This window comes from Hydra vulgaris, chromosome 01 (genome assembly GCF_038396675.1).
Source record: "Hydra vulgaris chromosome 01, alternate assembly HydraT2T_AEP".
Lineage (NCBI taxonomy): Eukaryota > Metazoa > Cnidaria > Hydrozoa > Anthoathecata > Hydridae > Hydra > Hydra vulgaris.
Genome location: NC_088920.1, coordinates 65,365,001 through 65,375,000, shown reverse-complemented (window position 1 = coordinate 65,375,000; position 10,000 = coordinate 65,365,001). Strand labels below are relative to the sequence as shown.

The window sequence follows — 10,000 nt, the reverse complement described above, 5'->3', positions numbered from 1 at the left end:
TTGAGTTGAAAAGAGTTATAAATATTTTTTTTTCTCTCTGGAATCAAATTTAAAAAAAAACATAAAACTTTTGCAGTTATATAGATTCTAACGTAAATAATTTTGTTTTATTGTTTGAGTTTCGATTTTATCATTTATGCTACTTAATTTTGCCTGTGACTGTATGTATATATATATATATATATATATTTATATATAGATATATGTGTATATATATATATATATATATATATATATATATATATATATCTATATATATAAATATAAAGAAAACTCCCGGTTATTCTAACCTCCAAGGGGTATAAGAATTTTTTTCGAATAACCCAAAACTCGAATAACTGAATATGCTCTTTAAAATGACCTACTTTAAGTTTCTTTCAAATTTTAATAAAAGTAGAAAGTAAAAAAGAAAAAGACCCTTGGAATTTGGTGCTACTTCAGTTTTATCCTTGTAAAATAATAAATATTTTACAATTCGTTGAAAATATAGTCCATTTTTTTTTTTGTTGTTGTTCCTTTAATATGTTTTTTTATCTTCAAGGGGAGCAAAATTGTTTCAAACAACTGCAGGTTCAAATAACCGCATTTCTGCATAACAGCATTTGCATGAGTTTGTTAAAGAAAATTCACAGGAAATGAAAATTACTTCGAATAAGCAATTTTATATATATATATATATATATATATATATATATATATACACTGTGTGACAAAAGTTATCGTACGCTAAGAAAAAAAAAAATAATATTCAATATAGACACAATTTTTCTGCTATATTTAATGAAAATCATTATAATTTTTTTTTTAATAGTATTTATTTTGGTAATTTCTGAATTTTTTGGAATTTATATTGAAATAACATTAAAATTAGGCTCAAAATTTGAAAAAAGTACATTAAAGATGATGACAAAAGTTATCGTACACTTGGCGTATACTAATATTTATTTAACTCCAAACCGTTATGTCCACCATTTTTCATACATTTTTGAAAATAAAGTAAACTATAAACACTTTAAGATTATTTTCAATTGTTTTAAATGAATTTTTTGGTTAAAAAAAAGTAAAATGAGCTCAAAATGGGTTAAGACCACTGTAGAAATTCGTAAGCTAATAATTAAGCATTGGAATGAAGGAAAATCGTTAAATTGTATTGCAAAAATTGTTGATTCTAAAAAATCCACAGTTTCTTCAATTATTAACAAGTTCAAAAAAACAGGAAAATTAGCTGATTTGCCCCGAAGTGGTCGTCCAAAAAAACTGAATAAGCGTGCTGAACGAAGCTTAGCTTCCACAATCGAGAAAAACCGTTTTGTAAGTGCCAAAACTTTAGCTTGCAAAATAGAAAACGATTTGGGGGTTAAAATTAGTCCAAAAACAGTCATTCGAAGTCTTAAAAGACAAGGAATAGTGAGTCGCGTTCCAAGAAAGGTTCCTTGTATTAGTGATAAAAATTGTAAGCTTCGATTAAACTATGCTAAAACGTACATTGATATGCCAGACTCATTCTGGAATGAAGTCTTATGGACAGATGAGTCTAAATTTAATGTAAAAAGATCTGATGGTAGAATTCGTGTATGGCGTTCATCAAAAAATTGCTTAGAAAATGGAACTAGTCTGAACATTTAAACACGGAAATGGATCAGTAATGGTTTGGGGATGTATGTCGGCAGCAGGTGTTGGAAAAATAGAATTTATTGAAGGAAATATGGATAAACATTACTAAAAATGTATTATTAAAGAAAATGTTGAACAATCAGCACGTAATCTTGGTATTGGTGATGACTTCGTTTTTTCTTCAAGATAATGATCCCAAACATAAGGCCAAAGATGTGATGGAATTTATGGGAAAAAAAGGTTGGGACATACAAAATCATCCACCTCAAAGCCCTGATTTGAATGTAATAGAACATTTATGGGATGAAATCGATAGACGAATAGATAGAACAGGTGTAAACACCATTGAACAATTAAAAGTCCAAATTGTAAAGACTTGGGAATCAATCGATCCGTCTATTACAAAAAAACTCGTTGAATCGATGCCAAGACGTCTTGCTGCTGTCGTAAAAGCTAAAGGACAAAATACACGATACTAAAATATAAGTTTAATTCCCATAATATTTATCAAAGTGTACTATTTTGAAAGCGTACGATAACTTTTGTCACCTTCTTTTTGTTACTTTTCATGCTTTTTCATCAAGATATTAAAATAAAATTTTTTTCTAGTTCTGTTTTTTCAATTTTTGTTTAAATAATTATAAATCAAATAGTTTTTATTCAGTTTTTAACTTGTTCCTTGCATTTCTTTTATTCTAAATTAAGAGTTTGTAATTTTTTTAAAGTGTACGATAACTTTTGTCACACAGTGTATATATATATATATATATATATATATATATATATATATATATATATATATATATATATATATATATATATATATATATATATTATATATATATATATATATATATATATATAATTTATATATATATATAATTTATATATATATATAATTTATATATATATATAATTTATATATATATATAATTTATATATATATATAATTTATATAATAAAAAAAATATATATATATAATTTATATATATATATAATTTAAATATATATATGTAATTTGTTTATCTATATATTTTGTATATAATAATAATAATCCATTTATTTAACCATAAAATATGAAAATTTACAATAAAATTTATAAACTCACATAAATAAGGTTAGGTGTCACTCGTATAGTTAAAAACTAGTCAATGGAGTGACACCTGAACCTATAATTATAAATTATATATATAAATAAGTTTTATATATATATACATATATATATATATATATATATATATATATATATATATATATATATATATATATATTATTTATTTTTACTTTTTAAATTTAATAATAATTATACTAATTTAATAACATTTTTTTTTTACGTTTGCTTTCAGAATACTAATGGTACAAGTTTTGTTTTTTGATTTAGATTCTGTATCTCAATGATATCCTGGCCTATCGATACGATATCCTGTTAATTGTAGTTTTATATATTGCATAAATATATATGCAAACACTCACACACATAAATTTTAAAGAAAATATTTATATTTTTATATATATATCTATAAATTGTATATTTTAAGCTTTTTTATATTTATCATTGTATATTACTGTTTGTATTAATTATTGTTCAAATTACAATTAGTTCAAATTTACAATTTAGTTTTATTTGCCAATTCAATATATATTATAGCCACGTTTAATTGCGTTTAATAATATTTGGCGATATTTTATACAGCGCATTTAAGCGTTGGTTCAACGTTATATTTCAACCTTTACTCGACGTCTTTGAGTCACGTTAAATCGACGTTTTACTAACAACGTTACAAATCCTTGCAAAATAGACTGCTTTAACAGCGTTTATGCAACGCTTTTTAAGTAACGTTTTTTCAACGTTAAGTTGCGACGTTAATACAACGCTTTTTATGTAACGCTTTTTCAACGTTTAGTTGCGACGCTTTTGTAACGTCATTTAGTAACGTTTTTTCAACGTTACGCAATAACGTTTAATCAACGTCTATTAAACAACGTTACATATCTTTGCAAAATCGATTACTTTGTCAACGTTTCCGCAACATCTTTTGCGACCGGTTTTCAACGTTGATTCAACGTTGTCATGTTTGCTGGGATACCATTTGGAGGAAAAAGTTGATTGATTTTCTTGCTATTTACCGTCCATTAGATGGATTATTAAAAGAAAGAATAACAAAAGGAAATGTTTATTTTTGTGAGAAACACTTTTCTCCAGAAGATATAGAATTTACAAGTGAGTACATAATTTTCATGGCGAGTAATATTTTATAGTATTATGCATGAGTAATATATAATGGTATTGCATTGTAATTATAATGATCATTATAGTTAAAATGTATATCATTTTAGAAATGGAGTGCAAAGTCCTATGGCTTACCTTCTCGTTGGTGCACTTCGTTAAATAATTTAGACTAGTCTTACGTCTAATTTATAAACCAAATAGCCAAGGCAGCTTTTGTATTCATTTTGGTATTAAATAGATCCATGAAACAACATGCAACTAGTTAGTACAACTACATATATATATATATATATATAATATATATATATATATATATATATATATATATATATATATATATATATAAATTAGTAAAAAAACACTTATCTAACTTTTATCTTCGACTTGAAGTTTCACCATTGCTGGATCATCAGGAAGAGTTCAGCAATGGAAGAGTTCAGCAATCCAGCAATGGTGAAACTTCAAGTCGAAGATAAAAGTTAGATTAGTGTTTTTTACTAATTTATTATTGCTCTGTTCTTTAAGAACATTGAGCACTCTATTTGTAAAATACACTAACATAATTTACATATATATATATATATATATATATATATATATATATATATATATATATATATATATTATATATATATATATATATATATATATATATATATATATATATATATATATATATATATATATATATATATATATATAATATATAATATATATATATATATATATATATATATATATATATATATATATATATATATATATATGTATATATATATATATATATATATATATATATATATAATATATATATATATATATATATATATATATATATATATAAATAAGTTATGTCAGTGTATTCTACAAATAAAGTGTTCAATGTTCTTAAAGAACAGAGCAATAATAAATTAGTAAAAATACTTATGTAACTTTTATCTTCTACAGCACGTTTCACCATCAGTAGGCGAAACATGCTGTAGAAGATAAAAGTTAGATAAGTGTTTTTACTAATTTATATATATATATATATATATATATATATATATATATATATATATATATATATATATATATATATATATATATATATATAAATATATGTATATATAATTATTTTTAACTCAATGGTACAAATGACTACTTGTCATTTACACCATTAAGTTAAAATTACTCATGTAAAAAAACTTACCTGTACTGTTGTCTCTTTTTAGAGACTGGAAGAAAAACATTACGACTTAATGTTGTTCCTACCTTAAATTTACCTGTTAAATCACATCCAACTAATAAACCGACTGAAAGAAGGCACTTAAATATAGGTAAAGATATAGCAACAATAAATAAAAATACCAACAAGTCTATATACAATACTTTTGAAGAATTTAAAATGCGTATTCAAAAGTTAAAGTTGAATGAATGGGAAATTAGTATTTTCGATGAAACAATTCTGTTTAAGCACATAGAAAATCCGTTTTTATCATCAAAGTTTGAAGTGTTAGTTGACACAAGTTTAGATTATTCATGCATTGTTTTTGGTTGGTCTTTACCAATCTGCACTGCACTATATAAATTACATTCAAGATCTCTAAAAAATATAACAATTTCTTTGCTTCTGCAAGAAATTTTGTCTTATAATATATGTGATGGTATTAGAAACATAAGTTCTCCTGATTTGCTGTTACATACAGTGTCATGTAAAACCAATTTTAATCACATTATTGATGGTTCTCCACCTGAAGTAAAGACTTATTTGAGATCATCTGACTGTTTTGTTTGTGTCAAAGGACAGAATTAATGTTTAGCTTGTGAAAACTTTATTATGAAATATGAGTTTGAAAAAGCAAGATTAAATGTTCCACTTCAGTTTGCTCAGTGCAATATACAAAATGATATATTGAATAAAAGCATTGTAATTGGTGAAGAATTAAAAAAAGATATTGCAATTGTTATGGAATCAAATGCAGAAAAACTTACACCTTTCATGAAACTTTTTTGGGATGAACAAAAAAAAGCTGCCTATTGTCATCCAAATGCAGTCAAGTATCATCCTATGATTATAAGATTTTGTTTGTCACTTTGCATGAAATCTGCATCAGCTTATGATGAATTAAGAACATCTAATATTTTAACTCTTCCTAGTTCCAGGACTTTAAGGGATTACAAAAATGCAATTAAAGCTTCTGCTGGTTTTAACTCCAAAGTTATAGAAGAACTAATAAAAACATCATCTAAGCTAAAAGATCATCAGAGATTTGTTGTATTATCATTTGATGAAATTAAAATTCAATCTGATTTAGTATTTGATAAACATTCTGGTGACCTAATTGGATATGTTGATCTTGGAGATCCAGATCTAAATTATTGTAGTTTTCCTGATTTGAACGAATTAGCAAAACATGTTTTTGTATACTATGTTCGAGGGTTATCTTCAGATTTGAAATACGCTTTAGCATTTTTTGCAACTACAGATACAAATGCCAGTCAGATTTTCAAAACATTTTGGGAAGCAGTATTAGTTCTTGAAGTTATTTGTAAATTATCTGTTGTAGCATGTGTTTCTGACGGTGCGTCTGCAAATCGAAAATTTTATAAAATGCATGAATACATGGATAACTGTATTGATGAAGATTTAGTGTATTGCACTGTGAACATTTATGCACCCGAAAGATATATTTGGTTTTTTGCAGATGCTCCCCATTTGATGAAGACGTTAAGGAACTGAATATTTAATTCGGGTAAGCAAATTTTTAGTCATTTATCAATAACTATTTTTTTAAAGAAATAGTTTTCTATTCATAAAATGAATATTCTGTTAGGAAATGGAAAAAAATCTAGATTATTGTGGAATAATGGAAAAGAAATTTGTTGGACTCACATTAAAAAACTTGTTGATGATGAATTGAGTAGAGGATTGAAACTGATACCAAAGTTAACTATGGCACATGTTGATCTTAACCCCTATTCAATTATGAGTTAATTTAGCATGTCAGGTTTTGAGCAAATCTGTTTCAAATGTTATTTTTTCTTATTATCCGCAAGAAATGCATGCCACAGCAGAACTTTGCTATTATATGGACAGTTTTTATGATTGCCTGAATGTTCGTAATCAATCTAAAGGAACCAACAAGCGTAAAGATTTTTTAAAACCTTTTACAAGCATTAGTGATCCAAGATTTTTTTGGTTAAAAAACTGCTTCTTAAAATATTTTGAAAATTGGAGGCAAAGTATCTTAACAAGACAAGGTTTTTCCGATAGTAAAAAAGAGAAAATGTTTATATCATCACAAACATTTGAAGGTTTAAAGATTACCTCCAAATCAGTTATTGAAGCCACGCAGCTTTTATTAACTCCTGGTATGCCATTTATTTTAACAGAGAAGTTTAACCAAGATGTTGTTGAAGAATATTTTGGACGACACCGAAGTATGGGTCGCAGAAACGAAAATCCAAATGTTTATCAATTTGGTTATCAGTCTAATGCTATAAGAATGCAAAGGTCAGTTGTTCCTGTAACAGGTAACACTAGAGGCAAACAAAAAAGATACATATCATGGGATAAAGTTGATGATGAGTTGATACAAAAAAGAAAATAACTTATTTAAGTAAACAGAGCTCTTGCAAATCATATCACAATATACAATATTAATAGTAGTATATATAATATATACAATATACAACATCAATAGTAGTATATATATAATATATACAATGTCAATAGTAATATATATATATATATTTATATATATATATATATATATATATATATATATATATATATATATATATATATATGTATATATATATATATATATATATATATATATATATATATATATATATATATATATATATATATATATATATATATATATATAGATAGATAGATAGATAGATAGATAGATAGATAGATAGATAGATAGATAGATAGATACTTTGGCACTGCCTTTTTTTAATGTTTTGGATAGGGCACTTTCACATATTGTGCAAAGTCCAAACTTGAAAAAAAGTATGTTCATAATAAAAATTTAGGATGGCGGAGTCCTTAACTTTTACATACATACATACATATATATATATATATATATATATATATATATATATATATATATATATATATATATATATATATATATATATATATATATATACACATATATGTATATATATATACATATACATACATAGATATATACACACATATATATATGTGTGTGTGTGTGTATATATATATATTTACCCAAAATTAAAAATAACCATACATTTGAAAGAAAAATTATTTGAGTTGTATGTCATAAAATATTTAATTACATATTTATAACTACATATATATTTATCTGATATATTATTTATTCTACATTTGTAATTAAAATACTTTATTTAATATATATTATAAGTTTCTGTCGCCTTTTTTATATTTTTTCTAAGTCCCTTAGACTTTTCCCCTTTTAAATACTTTTTATGCTATTCTGTAATGTCCTTTGCTAATGAAAAGGAGCGCACTCTACAATATAATTGTATCATATTTTCTAATAAATTCTTTTTTAATTCTTTCTCCACAACTATTCCTGATGCATCGCAATGACTATTATAATAGCATAATATTTCTTCACTCCTTAATAATTCGTTTGTAATTTTTGGAATGTCAATTTTTTTAATGCTATAAAAACCAGTTTTTATTCGAAAACATTCCTCGACTTTAATAAATAAAAGCTGCATGTTTTTGTTAACAGCTGATAATCCTCCTCTGTTTTGAACATCAATTAACTTTTGTTTTATATCATTGGTTAGCATACTTTTTAGTAACAAGATAAGAGATTGATAGTTTTTAAAGTATTTGCTATTGTTATATTTTTTTAAAAACTTTTTAACCACATAACCAGCTAAAAATTGTAAAGCATCCATTTCAGACTCTGTAATTGGGTTAACTTGAATGGGTTCTTTATTACCAAACTCTTTTACTTTTTTTGAATGTGATATTAGTTTATCCACATATTTGGTTGCAAAAAGAGTGCAATAAGGTTTTTGCAATCCAGAAAAGTAGGATTCTGCACCAAGAACAAAGTCTGCATATATTTTAGAAAAATATCTTTCTACATCACCAGACTTACAAAGTTCAATAAAATACTTCTTAGTTTCAGCATAAAACTGATCAGTTACAACAAAATTATATTTTTTAATTGGTTCCGTTAAATCATTGGGATAATAGGATGTATTAAATATCTTTTTTTTAGCTTGTGTAATTAATGAATCAATATCTTCAATGCTGATACAAGAAATTTCATTTTCATTAGTCATATGTTTTGATCGTATGTGTCTTTTTAGACCTCCTTTAGTTTTATATGACTTTGAACATTGAAGACAAAGCTGATTTAATTGGTCAGAAATCTAAAGAAAAGTAACATAATACTCATTACATAAGAAAGTAATTTAACATAAGTAATTTTAACACACTTGATTAGTTTAAAACTGTAAAAAAACAAGATTTAAATTTATTTTTTATATATGATTTTTACCTCTGAACCTGTGTCTTCAATTTCTATTTCAATTTCTTCTTCAAAATCGTCGCTATTTAAGAAATCAACTAAGATTTCTAGTGTATTTTGTTGAGAGTAACTTAAGGCGTTGGCCATTTAAATATTTGTTTTGCAACTACATTGATCACGTGACTTTTTTTAAAAACTCGGAAAACAAAAGAATAAAACAATAGCTTCCAGACCAGGGTATATTTCTACCCAGCAAACATGTCAGCGTTGAATCAACGTTGAAAACCGGTCGCAGCGTAGAAAAAGCGTTGCAGTCACAAAAACAACGCGCTTTCAACGTTGAATCAATGTTTGTTTTTGTATACTAAATCGCGGTAAATTTAAACGTTGAATAAGCGTTGAAATTGTAACGTAATTTAGCTTCTCAAAAAAAGACGTTTATTCAACGTGGAATCAACTTACGCAAAAAGCCATTTTAATGACGATTCAAAATCTATGCTTCATCAACGTTAAAAATAAACCGCTTTTTAAACGTCACATTTTCAACGTTGAATAAGCGTATAAATATTAACTTATATTATCATCTCAAAAAACCGCGTTTATTCAACGTTGAATAAAAGTACGCAAATAATCACTGTAAAAACGTCGCAAAGTTGAAGGTTTATCAACGTTA

The 10,000-nt window shown here is 25.2% G+C and overlaps 1 protein-coding gene and 1 long non-coding RNA gene across 2 annotated transcripts in view; one reads left to right on the top strand and one right to left on the bottom strand.

The window, feature by feature from the left end:
- Positions 1-3,169, top strand: part of LOC136074939 (uncharacterized) — a 6,660-nt gene extending 3,491 nt beyond the window's left edge. Inside the window, exon 5 of the long non-coding RNA XR_010635576.1 lies at positions 2,996-3,169. This is a non-coding gene — a long non-coding RNA (uncharacterized LOC136074939). The remainder of the gene's footprint in view (positions 1-2,995) is intronic.
- A 5,078-nt stretch (positions 3,170-8,247) lies between these two features.
- On the bottom strand, positions 8,248-9,849 carry LOC136074938 (uncharacterized). Its single transcript, XM_065787139.1, has 2 exons — positions 9,358-9,849; positions 8,248-9,229 (listed from the first exon to the last, which is right to left on the bottom strand). Exons 1-2 carry the CDS (start codon positions 9,472-9,474, stop codon positions 8,306-8,308), a joined length of 1,041 nt encoding a protein of 346 aa, XP_065643211.1. The 5' UTR covers positions 9,475-9,849; the 3' UTR covers positions 8,248-8,305.
- Positions 9,850-10,000: the final 151 nt, after the last annotated feature.